Genomic DNA, 17,900 nt, shown 5'->3' with positions numbered 1-17,900 from the left:
TCTATACAAATGTAAAGACTTGACTAAACAAATGACCAAAGGATAGAATGATAGTTTTAAATATGTAACTTCAACTGTGGCACAATAGGATAAATCAAGGAATCAACTGCTTCGGATCAGTTCGTCTCTACAGAACTTTAGGGCGTTTTAGATACTGGAAGATAATAACTATTAGTTCAACCATCATTGTAAAGGCATCAAACAATGCCTCCGCAGCGTGTGTGGGTGAGCTGTTTAAACAGTATACATAGGGTTGTTACGTTCACTTAAAGATGAAAATTCAGTTTCAGCGTCTCCGAGATCTTGGGCTGTCACATTAAAAACATAATATAGAGCGAAAATGACATGCTCGTCTCTGCCTGTGACAGCTACTGTGACTAGAGAGGAAGGAGCGGGGACACAGTGTTACTGACAGGCTCGCCTGTGGTGGAGATGAAGTCTGTGCTCCGAGGAGACGTGGAAATGCACATCCTCCACCACGCACAGGAAAATGCCAAAGAGCTGTTATTTTGGGGAATTGTATTTTTAACATTTACGCAGCTAAGGCTCATCATCGCTTATGTTTTCCCGATGCAGGAGTGGTTGAAACATTGGTTAACAATAATGCTCATTGTCACCGATAGCCTCTTAATTTAGTCCACTTCTCCGGCTCCTTCGAGTCAAGTCAAAAAATGGTGATACAGCTGATGAAATACACAGCAACTAAAATCAGTCATGTTCAGAACAAACATAATTACCCATGATCCTCTTGGCCGTCTTTTCTTAACTGCAGCACAAAGAGGAGAGTGCCCTTCTGGATTTGAACACGCACGCACACACACACACACACACACACACACACACACACACACACACACACACACACACACACACACACACACACCTTTAGACAGATACGAAGGGGAAATACCTCAGATATCTCATTTTCACAAACTCGCCTGTTATGAGTAACTTGATAGATTAGATAGATTGTGTGTATCTCATTTGACCCTGGTCTTTTCTCTCAGGTCCAATATGTATGTACTCTATCATCTCGAACATTATTGCCTGAATGCAGAGTATTTGTATCCAGATTCCCAACTCTGACGTTTGTTTTTGACTAATAACTAACTCTGTCTAAGTATTCAGCTCAAACGTAGCTTTTCTGATCATTTATAGACCAGAGGAAAAAAAATCACATACATTTATAATGAATTTGCAACCCTAGTGTGACGTTTTCCTTTAAATACCCAGCAATAGGGTCTGCCTAGAGGACGTAACAGACTCAACATGTAGAATGGATAAAACACCTCAACGTTCATCACTTTTCTCCAAAATAAAAGCAGCAGGTTAGAACTCCAGCGTCTCACGCATATTGGAAGTAAATCACAAGCTGATCCCTGCGCCGTCAGTAAGTGAGGAGAGGAGAGAGGGCCGCGCCTCCAAGTGTGTCTTTCTAACGTGGACAGTCTGAAATGGACGTCCACCGGAAGCACGTTCCAACAGAAGAGCCCGTTAAATGCTCCCGCTCCTGCACAGTAACCTTCCTCACGTCATGATGGGGAATCGCTGCCTCGCTGCGTGGCCCTGAATGAGCTCCTACCCAGGAAGCGTTTAGGGCTTCTGGGTCCACCACTCTGACCCGTCCCGCTCACGTGCCTCTCCCTGCTCCCGTGGTTCTGTGTGTCACGTTCTTCTCCGTATAAACAACGGTGCCTGACATTTTCAGAACACATTTATGTAAAGGTGGGTGTTCACACAATCCCCTGAATGTCACGTTGCGTCGATGAAAGGAAATTAGCCCTCGCCGGCTTCCTGCTTGAAGGTATGTTCAGTCTGTTCTCAGGTGTTCTGCAAACAGCCACGTGTCTAACCCGACCTGCTCTCTTTGCTTCAGCAGCGGTAGGATGGTGGATATCTCTATATTAAGAAGGCTCCGTCCTCGGCTCAACCCCGTCCAACAGCTCTGGGACGAACGCCGACTGCAGCTCCAGCCGTATCTCCCAGCATCATTGGCATGCCGCACTAACGCGCTCACGGCTGAATGGGCTTAAATCCCTGCAGCCAGGTTTCAAAGGATGAAAAACCTTCCCAGAAGAGTGGAGGCTGTTGTAGCTGAAGGTTAATGCTCATGATTTGGAACGAGAAGCTCAGCGTTTACATGCTGATGCTTTGCTGTATATTATATGCTTTGCTAAAAAAAACGGGCTGCAGTTGGCAAGTTTCCGTCAGCAAGTTGTCATCACACGAACACACACTCAGTTTCACACACACACACACACACACACACACACACACACACACACACACACACACACACACACACACACACACACACACACACACACACACACACACTCTCACACAGCTACATGTTGGGCCCCTTTTCTGTTCCGTACTGCGGGCCCTGGAGCTGTCGCGGCGCCGTATCATCCACTGCAGATGTCCGCTGGTGTGATTGATGAGTGGATCATACAGAAGCAGTATCGCCGGTCCGTTGTGTGTAGCAGGGCCTCGGTCGCGAAGCGCCCCGAGGTGTTTGGCTGATCGACGGGGGGGGGGCTTTCATGTACCCAGAAGCACAACGCAGGGTGTTGGAACATGGCTAGCGAGCGCTATTGATTGGCGTGGGCGCCGCCCGCCCCTCTCCCACGTGTTATCGCCCTTCGCGTCCCTGCTCTGAGTGGCAGGATAAGGATCGTTTCATCCACGGAGCCGGCGCCGAGCCTTTCCTTTTGCTCGCCTTTGATGTCGAGGCGAATGGGAAGGCGCTCCACTGAGCCGCGGGAACGCTGTTTGAAGCAGCAACGTTAGCGCCTGTGTGCTAACAGCACATGTGGAGCCTACCCAGGCTTTCTCCTATTCCACTGTTCCATTATACTGATCTAATCTGTGCTAACTGTGCTTTTCCGTCTGTCTCGTCTCCAGAGGACACGGCCTTCGAGGCCGGTGTGCGGGTGCAGATCCACAGCCAGGCGGAGCCCCCGTTCGTCCATGAGCTGGGCTTCGGCGTGGCCCCCGGCTTCCAGACGTTCGTAGCCACCCAGGAGCAGCGGGTACGTCCATAGCTTCCTTCTCCTCTCATCCACATGTTGAGTTTGGAGCTCAGAGACAACGATTGGACTTCAGTCAGCTGACACCCCGGCTGGACTCGCTGGCTGTTGACTGACAAATGATAACTTTCAACCAAAGTTGACCCCCACTTGATCTCTCTCGCGCTGGGTTTCATCTCCGTGGGGTCGCGGGAGTTGAAGTAAACCGTGTTGTCGAGCGCACACACTTGAACCGCCCTTCTTGTCCGCGTGGCCTGAGTTGAACAGGCTCCGGTGAAGATGTCTCCACACTGAAATTCCGCTGTGCCTCCGCGCGGCAGGCCCTGGTGGGATTCCATTTTGTTAAGGTCATTAGTTCATTCTCACATTGTCACTTTCTGTGTCTCCTTCCTCACTTTTCTCTCTGTCTGCCTCTTTCTCTGTTCCTGCCTTCGGGTTAAGCTTTGAACCGCATTGTCTGGCGCTGCAGTGGGACTTGACTGGATCCTCTGAGCAGACAGATTTCTGTCAAGATAAATTCATCGTCCTCTTATTGTTCAAATGGCTGCTGCGGCTGCCATATCAATGATATTTGTTTTGCTTCGGCAGCCAGAGGTTGTCAGTCAGTGGGTGTGCTTTTATTGAGAAGCGGATCCCAGTTCAAGCTTTTCCCATATTTCTTTCTGTGTGTCTGTGTATGAACTGCCCAGTCCAGCTTACTCTACCTACTGGAGTCACTGTTACCCGTAGGGTCATGGGTTTGGATCCTGTCCAGTTTCAGTCTTGCCGTCTCCATGTTGAGCATCATAGCGGCCGTTTACATATTCCCAGTTAGGGGTTTCCTCACTGTGTCTGGCCCGGCTCTGAGCTGAGCAGGTCCAGTTGTGTGTCCTAGTGTTCCCTAGTGTACGGCTTCCAGTTTGCCCGGTGGCTTTAGTGTTTAACACCGGCAAACCTAAAACAAATTGCCTGAGGGTCAGCTCCGAGTCAGAGGAATAAATATGAGGGCAACTTTACAGTAATGAAAAGTCACTGATAAAAAAAAGATATTGTAGAAAGAAAGAATAAAATAGAAAACCTTAACAAAGCACTTTATCTATAAAGCACAAACCATAGTCAACAAGAAGTTGACTGTGAGTTCAGTAAACCAGGCCCATTTTCACAGAGTGGAGCGTTTGCTTGGCCGGTCAGCGTTGGTTTCCTCCATAACTGCTTGCTCATCTATACCGACAGCATTTATAGGATGATCTTAGGGCTGAGGAAATTGTTTCTCTATAAATGTTGCCTCATGCGTTCATCTCCAGCGGTCTGGCTCCATTACTTTTTCCTGGAAGCTCTATAGTGCCCAGCATGTCACAGCGAGTTCAGGGAAAATGAGTAGCATAGATCTTTCTAGAATTCCTCTCGTTGCTTTTCATTTCCCCCAAACACAATTTCCACGGTGTCCTACAGTAGGTCTCACTTGTTAAACTCTTTTTTCCATGGAAAGCACTTATCGAGTAGAGACACGTACTGTAATGCTCCGGCACGAAGCAGTGATAGAAAAGTCTGAAAAATGTAATGAATGGACTATAAGTCTATTCTGTTCTATTCAAACATCATATAATGAATAGAAAATATTTCATATGCCACATACTTTTCATAAAATAGATTTTTCTTTGCGAATTTCCAAACTATGAAAAGGCAGGATATCGCTCACACAAGCTCTGGACTCCATGAGGCTTTGTAGAAGCCTCATACATGAACTTAAACCAGCACCGGGGAAAAAAACAACTCCATTTTACCTGTTTTCACTGCTGAAATGTTTCATGTCAGTGCAGTAAAGCTGCAGATGTGCATGATGAACAGTGTTTGTGTCACTGTTCAGGGGGAGAGCTGCTTGATGTACAGTACTGACTGAATGGGAGCAAATGAAATAGAAGACATAAGATAAATTGGAGCAAACTCCGAATTTGAGGAAGTTTTCTTCAACCAAATGCGCCGCAGACGCCGCGCTTCGCTAAACCTCGGCTCAGCGTGACGCTGCGATTCAAGGCGTCACCTCGGCAGTCGGCAGGAAGGAGCGGAGAGGGGGAATCCGCAGATGGTCGGACCTACTGCGTAATGAAGCTCCGGGGCTTCTGTCTCTGCTCATCTGTCAGACGGGCTGAATGAAGGCTCTCCTCTGCTCCGCCCGCTGCCAGAACACCGGCCTCCTCCTCAAACACGCACTGTGGGAAACGGCAAATTTAGCTCGGGCTAATTAACGCACTACTGCGCTTTGTATGTGTGGAACGGAAAAATCCCCCCCGCAGTTTCGAGCTCCCACCTGCTTCTTCGGTTTTTCTTCTTCTGCTGAGAACCCGGAGGCCGCTCTCCGGCTCGCGTCTAAAATAATTAGTGATTACTGGGTATCTGGGCCAAGGATTTGAGATGGGAGCTCGTGGAACTGTAAAAAATCTGGGGATTAGTGACTGTATCGTGGAAACCATTCAGTCTGATTTCGACAGCATCCAGCTGACGGTCGGACCTGAATGAGTCCTCACACGAGGACGGACGGGGACCTTTATTTTGGCTCCACACATACAAACTGGAAACTGTCTGCTCCTAAACGCCAGCTTGGGTTTGATGTGGAGCACCAGCCGCGACTCTAAAGGTTCATCCAGCCATGTTGATACAATGACCTTATTAAAACCTCGTTGAAATTCAAGCGTTTTCAGCCCCTGGCTGCAAAATTGTAAATCCCAATTAAAGCACTGCACCACTGTAACCGGGCAGAAGCACATTGATTTATACCATCCTGAGTGGGGCACAGGCCTCGACGCCTATTAGATGGAGCATAATTCGGTCAGCAGGTCCCAATGCACTGAAAAGTTATCAGTAATCAGTAATAATCAGATTATAGAGAAATAATCTGATCTGGAATCAGCCTCAGTTGAGTCTAATTAGGACAAAGCGAAGATTATCTGAGGTGTGAAGGTGGTTTTAAAGGTTAAGGATGGCTGAGGAGCACCTTCCTAAGGTTTCCTAATGTAATTAATAACCTCCAGATGACAGTAGCCATTGCTCACGCTCGCTACTGGCATCAAATGGGGCATGTTTAATTATTGCAGAGGAGACATTATGGCTGTAATGGCCAGAGGCTTCCATACGCGCTCTAAATCGCTGTTTGGATTGCGTTTGAAGTGATTGTCCTCCATGTTGGGGATGTTATTCTGTGCAAAGCACAGACGCGGCGTCCTCTGACAGGAGGGGCCCGGTTTCAAACTCTGCCGGCGCTAACAAGCGAGCCGCGGCCAAATTTCACCTGGCAGGATGCTGCGCGCCGGCTCGTCCAAAGAGCTGCTCCTTTGGCAGAGGAGGCCTCGCCCGGGGAGGCGTCGCCGTGACGACGGGGGGAAGCCGGGGGGACGGAGGGCGGTGGATGATGGGACCCCAGAGCGCGGCAGATGGGCCCCGGCGCCGCTCGGAGCGGCGGGAGCAGGAGGGGAACGTTCGGGGGGTCGGCGCTCGCGTCGCTGGGTGCGCGGGGATTTTTCCAGCAGAGTCTGGCTATCTGTCGAGTTGTTCTCCTCGCCGCCTGGCTCGTTTGCGAGGCGCCTGTGCTTCTCGGCGTTGGCCGTAATTCAGGGACTAAGGGAACGCCTGTCGTCAGGATCTGCTCCCACGTTGGACTCAGAATGTGGATGCTCGGTTGCACGAATGCGTGTCTGTTTGCCATTAAAGCCTTAAAAAGCATAAGATGGTCTCTAAAAAGTTGTGAAACGCCATCTACAAAGTCCCTGCATAGTTAGAGCAGATCTGACCCCAGATCTGAGGCTAAACCTGCAGCGAGGGACCTCATTGACTCAATATAAGTATCTAATTTAGATTCATTTTCTCTAATCAGTTCCCAGGTCCTAAAAGAAGAACAAATGAAAAAAGTGAATGAATAAATAAAAGGCCCAGTGTTCCCTCTGGGCTCATGTAGGGTTACATCACGCTCACCGCACGGAGCCACGCCCCTCGGACTCACCTCACCTCTCTCCTCACCTGCAGCTGACCTACCTGCCTCCCCCGTGGGGAGAGTGCGAGTCCAAGGCTCTGGAGTCGGGCTTCTTCCAGGTCTACAGCGTCACCGCCTGCAGGATCGACTGCGAAACGCGCTACATTGTGGAGAACTGCAACTGTAGGATGGTGCATATGCCCGGTAAACACAAGTACTATATTTATATGTATTGATATTTATTTCACGGAGCTGCATATAGTTTTCAGACTCTTTCACTTTGTAAATTCTTCCACCAAACGGACGTCTCCTGATGTGTTTCACGTGTTTCACAGGTGATGCTCCGTACTGCACGCCTGAGCAGTACAAGGACTGTGCTGAGCCTGCCCTGGGTGAGTGTGAGCATGATGTCAGATGACACGAACACGCTGTTTGGCCCGTTTACATTACATCATTATTCGGCCTGGCGGAGGATTACATTTACATTTCTTCCTGTGGATTCCGAGCATTAAACCTGCTTTAAAGATGAGCAACGCCAAAGAGAACCTTTAGCTTAACGTGAAAGCATCTGCAGTGCGTTATTGTGAATCCTAAACCCCTGTAATGAGAAATCTAATGTTAGGAAGCGGTTGACGTATCGCAGGGCTGCAGTGGGTGATGGACGGTGTTGGTGTCACTGTTTGGGGGAGAGGTGCTTGATTTATCAGCAGAACGGGACTCATCTCAGCATCTCCTTGTGTGTGAGAGGCTCATCCAGTCTGTAACCAGCGTCAGAGACAGTGTCTGCAGTGTCTGAGTTCAATTTAATGGATGGACGCTCACATAGATAATAGGTCACATTTCCTGCGCTGGGGCTGAATTACACAGTCATGTAAAAGGTTTTTGGCAGACTTGACTTAGTCCTTCAAGAGCTACGTTTCATATTTGCTTCGTCAGGTTTCATTAAGCGCTGGCTTCCTCGCGTTCTCTTTTTCTTTCAACGTTTCATGAAACTGTAATAAAATCACAGAGGATTAATTTTCAGTCCCTTTCGTTTCAGCCAACACTGTGAAAGTCAGATGGAAAATTTTATTTGTAATTGAATTTCTACGATAGTTTTCAGTCCGGGTTTTGTTCTTCACAATCGCTCGGTGCTGTATAAATTACGGATGCCGTCTTTCCACAGAAACAGCAGCCGTGTGACTTTCAGGGAACATGCAGAAGTCAGACAAAAGGGGCTTGGGTGGGTTTGTAGAGTCACATGGAAGCACCAGTCTGCAAATAAATGTGGCTACTAAAAATGTCACTGCGTTCAATGCGTAAACGCGCCACGCAGTTATTGCATCATCTGTAAAAGTTTGTCTCCTCCTACACTCAGCCCCCACCAAGAGAAGAGCAAATTCGGAGAGCAGAAAGGTAATTTAAAAGAAAGAAATGTAGCCAGGGGCAACCAAACTTTCCGGCAATGAGCATCGAGGATGCCTACTCCCACACCGTAAGAGTTCTTGGTTCAACTCAGAGCTTCATTAAGATGCAGCTGAAACCACAGCTCACACCGTGTGATGCAGGAGGAGCGTTCAAGGCTCCGCTGCTTATTCCAGAAAAGCCTCTTCCTCCCTCTTCCCTGCAATTAGCTTCATTTTTGGAACAGTAACATTGTTACAGTCACAACACGCGCACACGCACACACGCACACACACCGCGTATTGCAAATATATTTTAGTTGGTGCCAATTTGTTTCACCCATCACACTTTGGCTGGGTTTAGTTTTTCTTGCGTAACTGTGTCACTCATGACAACACGTATAGAGATTGTTGCATCTGCTTATAATTACAGTCTCAAAACCGCGGAAGCGGCTTTAGTGGTTGTACCGGTTTTGTCTGAAGGATGTTTATTTCTGCGTCATGATCGACCACCAGCCAGTTCAGCATCAACACTTGGAGAGATATAGATTCTATTAGAAGAGACTCTTTTAGGATTGTTTCAGGTTTAAATGAGGCATCAAGAGTGAAGGAGGCGAAGGGAGAAAGGTGAGCGGCAAAAAGAGAGAAATCAATCATTTGAATGCGCGGGCCTTGCTCCCGTGTATCTAATAATGTCTCATTTGAATAAATATAAGAGACCACCGAGAAGCCATATTGAATTTCCTCATGCAATTACGTGACTGTGCGGCCCCGTCGGCTATTAGTGCGCCGTGGGGGACAGCTGCTTCATGCTCTGTGATCTGCAGGCCTGCCGCAGCGCCGCCCCGGTGAGAAATAAGGCTGATGACATTAACTTCCCCTCTGCTTTTCATACGGCGCGTAAGTGGCGGCCGTACGGGCAGATTTTTAATTTCAAAGACAATCCAGACGCGCCGGACGTCTATTTAAACTTCGGACCTCAAGCATTCAGCCCGAGCGCCGGAGACGCTTTAGCCGGAGCTATATTTGAAAAGCTCGTGTCACTCGTCATTAGCGTCACTGCGAGCGGCTCGACGCCACGTAGGAGGCGGCGGGCTCAACGCGCAGCCATGCAGCGCCTCTAATTAATTTATTTATTTATTCGCCCGGCCGCACGCAGCCGGAGCGGGATCCTGATCTGGCGTTTCCGCGCCGGGGCTTTGTCTCTGTCAGGGTGAAAGCTGTTTTGCAGACGCTGCTTAAGGGCGCGTGTGTGTGTTTGCTGCTGTACATCCTCCCCTGTGACATTGGCACTGACATTGACTTATACGGTTGTTTGGGCTTTTATGGAGCCTGCGTCTGCAAAACCCCACACGCAGGATGAACCCGGCGCTCTGTGCGCTTTGTGTGAGGATTTACAGGAATGTTAACAATTAATATCAAATATATACTTTATATTATTTATAGATGTTGTTGTGGTATGTTATTATTATCACAACTGACTATAATCTTATATATAATTTAATATATATTAAATCATTGTTTTTATAACTGATGAGTCACTCAGTTGGTTAGTTGTTTTCCATTAATCTGACCCTTTTCTTGAGGACATTGTAATATTTGAGAGAGTCTGCACATCACTCATAATGCTTAGTTTTATTACCGGAGCCTTGATCGCATCTCCTCTCATTTCCTGCAGCAGCGCATCTGCAGCGTCTCCCACGTTGTTGGATTTACAGATGGATGGATTCATTTGTGCAGCCGACGACGCTGCCTCTGACCTTTCTGTTGCGTTTTATGATTGCTGAGTCCTCGTCTGTGCCTGTTGAATACCACCTGTCACATAACTGAAGGTCGTAACGGCGTACGGCGACAACATAATCAGCAGAATGTTTGTCGGCGCATCAGAGTTTAACTGCAAACTAAATGGCTGATTGCTGCTAATATTTTTGATTGGAAAACCACTAAAGGCACCTCCTGCCTCATTTACAGCCTTCCCACTGTTTGTGTTGAGACGGTGAAAGACACGTGAAATCCAAAAGAGCATTTTTTTCGTGTGTGTTTTCCTTCTCCGCTCTCCACGAAGCCAAACTGTCGGCGCTGGAGAGCAGCAACTGCATGTGCAGGACGCCGTGCAACATGACCCGCTACAACAAGGAGCTGTCCATGGTCAAAATCCCCAGCAAGACGTCGGCGCGCTACCTGCAGAAGAAGTTCAACAAGTCGGAGAAGTACATCACGTAAGTGAGACTCGGGCTTTGGCTTTGCTCCACGGATCAGTTTATGTTACAGTAGGAAACGCTGCAAAAATGTTATTTTAATGTTAGAACACATTGTTTATATAAAACACATTTGTGGGTTTCCACTTTACCTGATGAGATGAATGTGCAGCAGCCACGCGCTGCCAGCTGACGATGGCGCTCAGAGCGCCCCACGTGGGCTCATACGTTCCCGTAAGCGAGTGGGTTTTAAAGACTCCGGCGGCTGTGGAGCTGAGCCACTGTTCTCTTCCCACGCCGTGCTCACGTTTCACCGCCTGATGCAACGCTCGCCGGTACAAATGCTCCACGTTGCCTTCCGCAGAGACAACATCCTGGTGCTGGACGTGTTCTTTGAAGCGCTGAACTACGAGACCATCGAGCAGAAGAAAGCCTACGAGGTGGCCGGCCTGCTGGGTAGGTTGTTACCTTGACTTAGATGAAGAAAATGAACTATTTGTTCTCTGGTCCACATTTACACATGTGTTGATGCTGAGTTGATGGGACCCGTCTCGTCTCCAGGTGACATCGGAGGTCAGATGGGCCTGTTCATCGGCGCCAGCATCCTCACCATCCTGGAGCTCTTTGACTACGCCTATGAGGTCAGCCCCGACGTACCTGTTGCACCCGCTAATTACTCCCACGCGTCACTTCTCCACAGTCTCCCGCGCGCGCTGGTGTAATGAACGCCTTTGTTTCCCAGCGTCGGCCGTGACGGCTGACGGCAGCCGACAAAGGCGACCGGGAGCTGGAGCTGCTTCAGCTCAGACTGGGATGAAGGACAGCTCGCGTTCAGACTTTGTGTTTCTCCTCTTTGAGGCGTTTCACGCAGCTCTTAGTTGCACAAGGTTGTGACGGGTGCACAATAGTTTAGAAAACACAGCAAAGCACTTGTTTCTCTCATTTTAATAGCCACGAATGAATAACGAGGATAAGGGGCCGTGTAATTAAAGGTTTTAGAGGAACCTTCCTGCACAGGAAGTCAAACATGACTTGACTCTGACTTCATCCCCTCGTTTGCAGGTGGTCAAAGGGCGGCTGCTGGATCTGCTGAGCAGAGAGGAGGAAGAGGAGAGTCACGGGGAGGAAGTGGTAAGGCCAGCGTTTAACCCTTCGGCTCGGCCTGAGTGGAGCGTGGTCATGGAGCGCAAGAGCGCACGACCACTCTGACCCGTGCTGACACTGACGGCTCGGCTTTAAGGCAGCTCTCAATGGGATTCTGCTGGAGGAATTAATCCTCCTTTAACAAACACCTACACGGACGTGAAATCTCTGCTAAATCAACAGATGCTACAGTGTAAAGAGATTAGGTGAAGGTTGTGCAGTGGGAGAAGATGAGGGATCAATACTTCCCTTCAGGTCCCTCTGTGCAGCTCTGCTGAATGGCGGCCCTGCGTTTTCTTGCTGTACAGTATTTGAGCCTGAAGCGGAGTTCTCTCCCAGTCAAACCAGCAGTTATTCACTCACTGGGAGCAAGTTCTCAGTTGAGTTTTCCCATGTTTTTCTACTTTAGTGAACTTTCACACTCAGCTCAGAGACTCAGGTGATTAATTGTCGGTGGGGTTATGAGTGCACTGCATTTCTGCCTCTTAACGAGCAAGCTGTCGTGCTATAATGTCCACGATACATTTGCACCTCCGCCGACGCTCACTTCCTCCTTTTCCCCCAGAGCTCCTGTGACCCGGTGGCCAACCACTCCGAGTCCATCAGCCACACGGTGACGGTGCCCCTGCAGACGACCCTGGGCACGCTGGAGGAGATCGCCTGCTGAGCCGCACGCATCCAGCAGGTGGCGCTGCGTCCGCCGTCGGGGGGCGCCTGGCTGGAGCGTTACCAGGGGAGGGGGCGAGGACAGGAGACAAGGACGGGGGCTGGTCTGAGAGCAGCGCTGCGTCGTGTCCCCGCGCCCCGTCTGAGGCGCTAATGGGGATTAAGGAGCTGTCGGCTGGACTTATGGGCCCGCTCCGTCACCCTGCGCCGCGCTGCGGTGGGAGGGCGACCTCCGGCGCGGCAGACTTTGAGGTCCAACAAAGTTGCACATAGATAATCCGAGACAGAGTTCACCCCTGGGCAGCGTCTCGTGGGCAACGCAGGCCGCTCACTGCCAAATGAACTGCACAGGACCGGCCTCCAGACTGTCCCATCTGCATGTGTCCCCCCCCCCCCCGCGGACTTCGAATGTACAGACTGCACCTATGGTTGTTTAAAATCATAGCTCAGACGCGTTCAATCCACCCGTGATAATTGATTCCGATTAATTAGCTCGGGCTGAGGGTGTGAACGCATCAATCAGACGAAACGGCCCCAAACATTTCTCTTTGCTCAACGCAAACTGGGTGAAAGCAGCCCGCGTTTGCTCACCCGTCAGCCTCGGCTTGGTGGGTGTTGCAGAAGGCATGTTTGCTGCTGACTCCCAGGGTGCTGAGACATCTTTAAAGCGATGTCACACTCTCACTGTTCAAATGTATGTGAATAAATGACTGGCTTCTGGCTGCTGCACCTCACCACAGCGCCTAATCTGAACTCTGGCTGCCAAACATCACTGTACCAGCGCTGGCAGTAAACGAATAGGCCCAAGGTGTTGTCAAGGTTATCATTTCATTAGGAAAATGACAGAGTGATATTTTGGACAGCTATTACTGTTTTACTAAAGACTCCTGGTGTTTTAGGGTCCAGGACCTGCTGTGTTATGGTGTAAATATCTGTGTTTTTCTCATAGAAACAGGTACCATGCAGACAGGCCTGAGGCAGATCTCGCTCCGGGGCCAAAAATAACGCCATGTTGTATCTGTCGCATTTTTTTTCCCCAATGTTAGTCGATCTGCATCGCTCAGTAGGTGAGAATGTTATGTAACAGACAGCAATTTGGGTCAGTTGAATGTCACGCCGAGAAGGACGGGCGCGATTCGGTGTGGGTTCAGTGGAAACATCAGCAACATCCAGTATATACGGCTTCACACCAAAAGCTTGTGTTCGACCATGATTGGATCATTTAGTCTCTGAGTTTTCTATTACCGAGCATGGTCTCTGTCATCATGGTAATGTACATTACAGGTAGGAATGAATTCAAGTGCTTTGCTGGACTCTTTGAATTATGATTTCCCATCTGTGGCTCAACCTGCTGTTTGTGTGTACGATCTCATGTCGTGGCTTATGACAAACGCAATCCTCGGCCGACGGGCGGACACGTCCCGTTTCAAGCAACGTAGGCAGTTTATTTCATTTTTCTTTTCCTTTCTACATCGGCTTCAATTGTTTACACAGGACAGTGTTTTCTCATTTTGTGATGCAGCAAACGATGTGTGTTTTTAATGTGAAACAATTAAATGAAAAAGTTGTTTTGCACTGAGCTTGGTGTCAGATTGTGGCAAAGGTAAGTGTTTTATACAGTCTTTGAGCAACAATGTGATGTATAAAAGGTTGTTCACAGGGAATAGGATAAAACAATGCATGCATGTGTTGAGTAGGCGGAACACACACCACTGTCCCAGTGGATTAGCAATTAGCAAAAAGCATTACTAAGATAATGTAAAGTGTAAACGATGCACCACATTAAGTATTCAAAGCAGTTGCTAGTGTACCGTTTCGGGAAAACACAGTTGAATATAAAATACTATAACAAATGACGTCTCGGTGCGTCTGCTGTTCAGTGAGACTCATAAAAGCCCGTCAGCACATTTCCTACGATTATATGGGCTTGAAGTATGTTTCTGCCAAAAAACCTTCTATACTGTAGCTTTTATGCTAAATAGGCAGCGAGTTCTATATTGACTTCTTCTCTGTCTGCACACAGTTGAAGTCCAATGTTGAGCTTGTCCAGCGCTTCAGATGAATTGATTGACTGACTGACTGACTGACTGACTGACTGACTGACTGACTGACTGACTGACTGACTGACTGACTGACTGACTGGGTGGATGGAAGTCCAGCCTCTTGAGGCGCCGCTGGCTCCATCAGGACCTTGAGTTTTGCACTGAACAGGCCAACAAACCGACGCTCTTCACAGCACATAGCACTAAGTGACCGTTACTAATACGACAGAATGACAGGAATATGAAATGGGCAGAAGGTGCTTAAGTAGTTCCACAGAACCGGAGAGTAACAAGCCACGGTGGATAAAATGCAGTTACTGGGAAAGGTGCAATTTCCTGGTGACATTTGTGCTACATGCTCTTAATACTGGCTGAAGTGTTCCTCTATTCACGCTGAAATGCTTACAGCAGTTTGGACAATGGAGAAGTCATGTCACCGTGGCACAAAATCCACTTGAAAGCCAACGTGGCTCACGGGTCAGGTTCTATTAAGAGCGGCCACTTACAAAAAAACCCTCCAACAACGGCAGCAGTGGGCGCTGGAGCCGAGACTGGTCGCTGTTTGGTTCATGGATGAAGTCCGATGATGCTTTCTCCTCCACAACCGACAAAACAAACTGTCATTGGAGAGTTTGCAATAAACTGGAAATGAGCTTTGTTCTGTTTGTTTGTTCGGCTGTGTTAAAGCACACACGGTCGTGGTTCACGTGCATTAAAGCTCTAGACGTTGCCTCGCACCCGGCAGCTGCTGCTGGAGTTCAGCGCCAGTTCATCCTCAGTTCATTTGGAGCATATTTAGGCTTTGAGATTGCCTTCAGGTCGGCCGTGGCGCGTCAGGAGCTTGTGGACTCACTGATTGCTCAGAGTAGGTAGAAGACGATCCCACACAGCAGGGCTCACGGTGAAAGCACTGTGATTATGTATGTGTAATATGCTGAAGCGAAAGGGAAGAACTGAGCTGGGCCTGATCAAGTTGGCTCTTTGTGTTTTTCTTTTTTTTTTTTTTTTTTTGTGCGTCTGCTCATTTCAACTTTCTGTCAGTGTCGCTTTAAACGTCTCTGATCCAAGAGGTTCTGTTGAGTGGTGAATGAACTTCAAGAAGAAACAGGTGAAATGTGCTCTTTGAAAGAGACTTGGAATGGAAGCAGAGTTTGAAGGAGGCGATGCAGGTTGATGGAAAGCACAGTAATCGGGACTAAGAGCAGAGACCCGGGCTCTTGATGAACCCTTTGACATCACGGTTATGTTCAGACCACAGTCTCTGCAGCCAGAGTGTTAAAACACACAAATTACAGCAATACAATTACATCGATAAAACACAAAATGGCATCATAATTTGATGTTATGGTCAAAAAACACACAACATCCTGGAATATTCGATACATATTCAGTTTACCTAATTGGCCTGTAGCTTAATTGTAGTTTGAACCTGTTATTATTATTTAATTGATTAATATTATGTGTGATATTACCTTTAGATTTCTGTGTATTTCTTACAGATTTAGATGTTCAGCTTGATTTAAACTTGCAACGGTACAAATGATCTCCCATCACTGAGTTATGCTGAAGTCTATTCAAGGCCAGCATGGAATATTTGAATAATGGTCAGGCCAGAAGATTTTAAAGTAAACTTGACAAGTAACTAACTTTCGGGCCTCGACACTTGAGCCTCTGTTTTTTAGAGTTCCATATTTGTTATTGTTTCTGACGCCGTGCTCGTCAGTGAAGGAACAGAACATCAAGTTAGAAGTAGGTTTGATTTAATCTTTTCTGCGTTCACAGTTAATCAGGCATCACGCACTTGTACTCTCCATTCATGTCAGACAGAGGAGAGCAGTGAATGTGTAGCGAGCAGATTAAAGAGGAAATAAAAGATAATTGGAATTTGAACAAAGAAACAGTCGTGCGCTGACGGCGGAGCGGCCGCTGCAGAGCTGAACACAGAGAGAACATAACAAGACTGAAGCCGGGCCTCATTTTCTTATTTTCAACAGCCACGTCAGTCATTGACAGCACAGACACAATGGACCGGCCACCGCTTCCTCATCAGTGTCACAGCTTGGGTTCTGGAGTTCTGGAAACTCAAAGAGACGACTTCATGCGTTTGACCTTGAAATCCATTATTAACGTCCTGGCAAACTTGATTTTACAAAAGCAATATAGGAAACGTAATTAAATTTTGAACTCAGAACAGGATATTGTGTTTATATGCATGGTTCAGTCTATTTACTGAATTTAATTAAAAACAAGTTTTTCCTGTAACACATAGTAAAAACATCTATGAAAGTATTTTATGACTAGTAGAGCATTGGAAAAGACTCAGTACATATACGACTGTTAACTACGCCTAATTCATATTTAATTACCTGTAGACTGGGTTTATTACTTAAGAGAGATCACTAATTCAATCATGCAGCACAGACTCATCAGGGTGCTCTTTCCATGCACTCCTTTCAAGCCCTGGGGAAATCACTGGCATTCGGAGCAGTTAACTGGGCTAATAATCCATTCAGTAGAGGAAACCACATCTGCATCCACCTGAGCGTCTCCTTAGCAAATGATGTCGTCCTCAACGGCGGTTTGGTAAATATATCAGAGAAACATGTTTTGTAGTAGTTTCAAAGTTTAAGTTTTAATTATGTTCTGTAGAAACACAAAATGTCCACATCTGTTATCACAGTAATTAGCTGATAAAACAATGCACAGTTTTATATTTTTCAAGATTAATAATGCTTGTTGTTGAATTTTTGATTTTTGAAATTAGTGAAAACTCACTTGAACTTGTAGTAATAATGAAGATTAAAGAGGATGTTTTGGTGAGATCTATTACTTTTAAATTCCAAACATCAAATTAATTTAGATGCTAACAATAGAAATTTGTCAATGTCTTCAAGTAATAAAAACGTTATTTTGTGGCACTTCATTTCACAGCTAGTGTGGGAATATGAAGTTTTCTGCCCAGAACACACACAGTCGAGCTTTTATATTCATTGATTTTAAATATACTGCATCGGTGATGCCGTTTGTGTGCTTGCTATTTCATGCATTCTGCTGTTTCTGTGTTATTACAGTGTGGTAGCCTGTGGGTGGATGCTGGTGGATGGTGTAAGTGGTCAGCAGGATCAGAGGTGGAAGGGGCCACGCTGGCTTCCTGCTGCGCCTGTTGTAAGGCGTCAATAACAGTAAGAACTGTCTGGAAGCACGAAGCGGCTGAAGGGGCGACGGCGAGTGGAACAGAACGCTAGTAGGCTAGCCAATCATTATTAATAGTTAGAGTCCTTGATATTCTGCATAACACATGATCAAAGTACTGGTACGATACAGCAAGGAGCAGGTAATTACAATAATTATTTAATCATTTTAAAATCAATTCGAGTTTTTGTAAGTGGCTGATTGTGCTTAATTTGTGGATTATGTTTTGGGCTAAGTGATTATATTAAAAATATGAGTAGTGAGTAACACAACTATATTTCATTCTGACCCATTGATGACAC

General features: G+C 47.3%; 1 protein-coding gene across 5 annotated transcripts in view; it reads left to right on the top strand.

The window, feature by feature from the left end:
- Positions 1-13,943, top strand: part of asic2 (acid-sensing (proton-gated) ion channel 2) — a 179,850-nt gene extending 165,907 nt beyond the window's left edge. For all 5 annotated transcript variants that reach the window (XM_029157949.3, XM_029157951.3, XM_029157950.3 and 2 more), the window contains 8 exons: positions 2,908-3,035; positions 7,029-7,179; positions 7,311-7,367; positions 10,423-10,576; positions 10,920-11,011; positions 11,117-11,196; positions 11,618-11,686; positions 12,264-13,943. In XM_029157949.3, coding sequence (XP_029013782.1) covers positions 2,908-3,035; positions 7,029-7,179; positions 7,311-7,367; positions 10,423-10,576; positions 10,920-11,011; positions 11,117-11,196; positions 11,618-11,686; positions 12,264-12,365 — 833 coding nt within the window. In that variant the 3' untranslated portion in view covers positions 12,366-13,943. The remainder of the gene's footprint in view (positions 1-2,907; positions 3,036-7,028; positions 7,180-7,310; positions 7,368-10,422; positions 10,577-10,919; positions 11,012-11,116; positions 11,197-11,617; positions 11,687-12,263) is intronic.
- Positions 13,944-17,900: the final 3,957 nt, after the last annotated feature.

The sequence above is a fragment of the Betta splendens genome, chromosome 8, assembly GCF_900634795.4.
Source record: "Betta splendens chromosome 8, fBetSpl5.4, whole genome shotgun sequence".
NCBI lineage: Eukaryota > Metazoa > Chordata > Actinopteri > Anabantiformes > Osphronemidae > Betta > Betta splendens.
The sequence above is the reverse complement of the archived record's forward strand: the minus strand, read 5'-3'. Positions and strand labels throughout refer to the sequence as shown.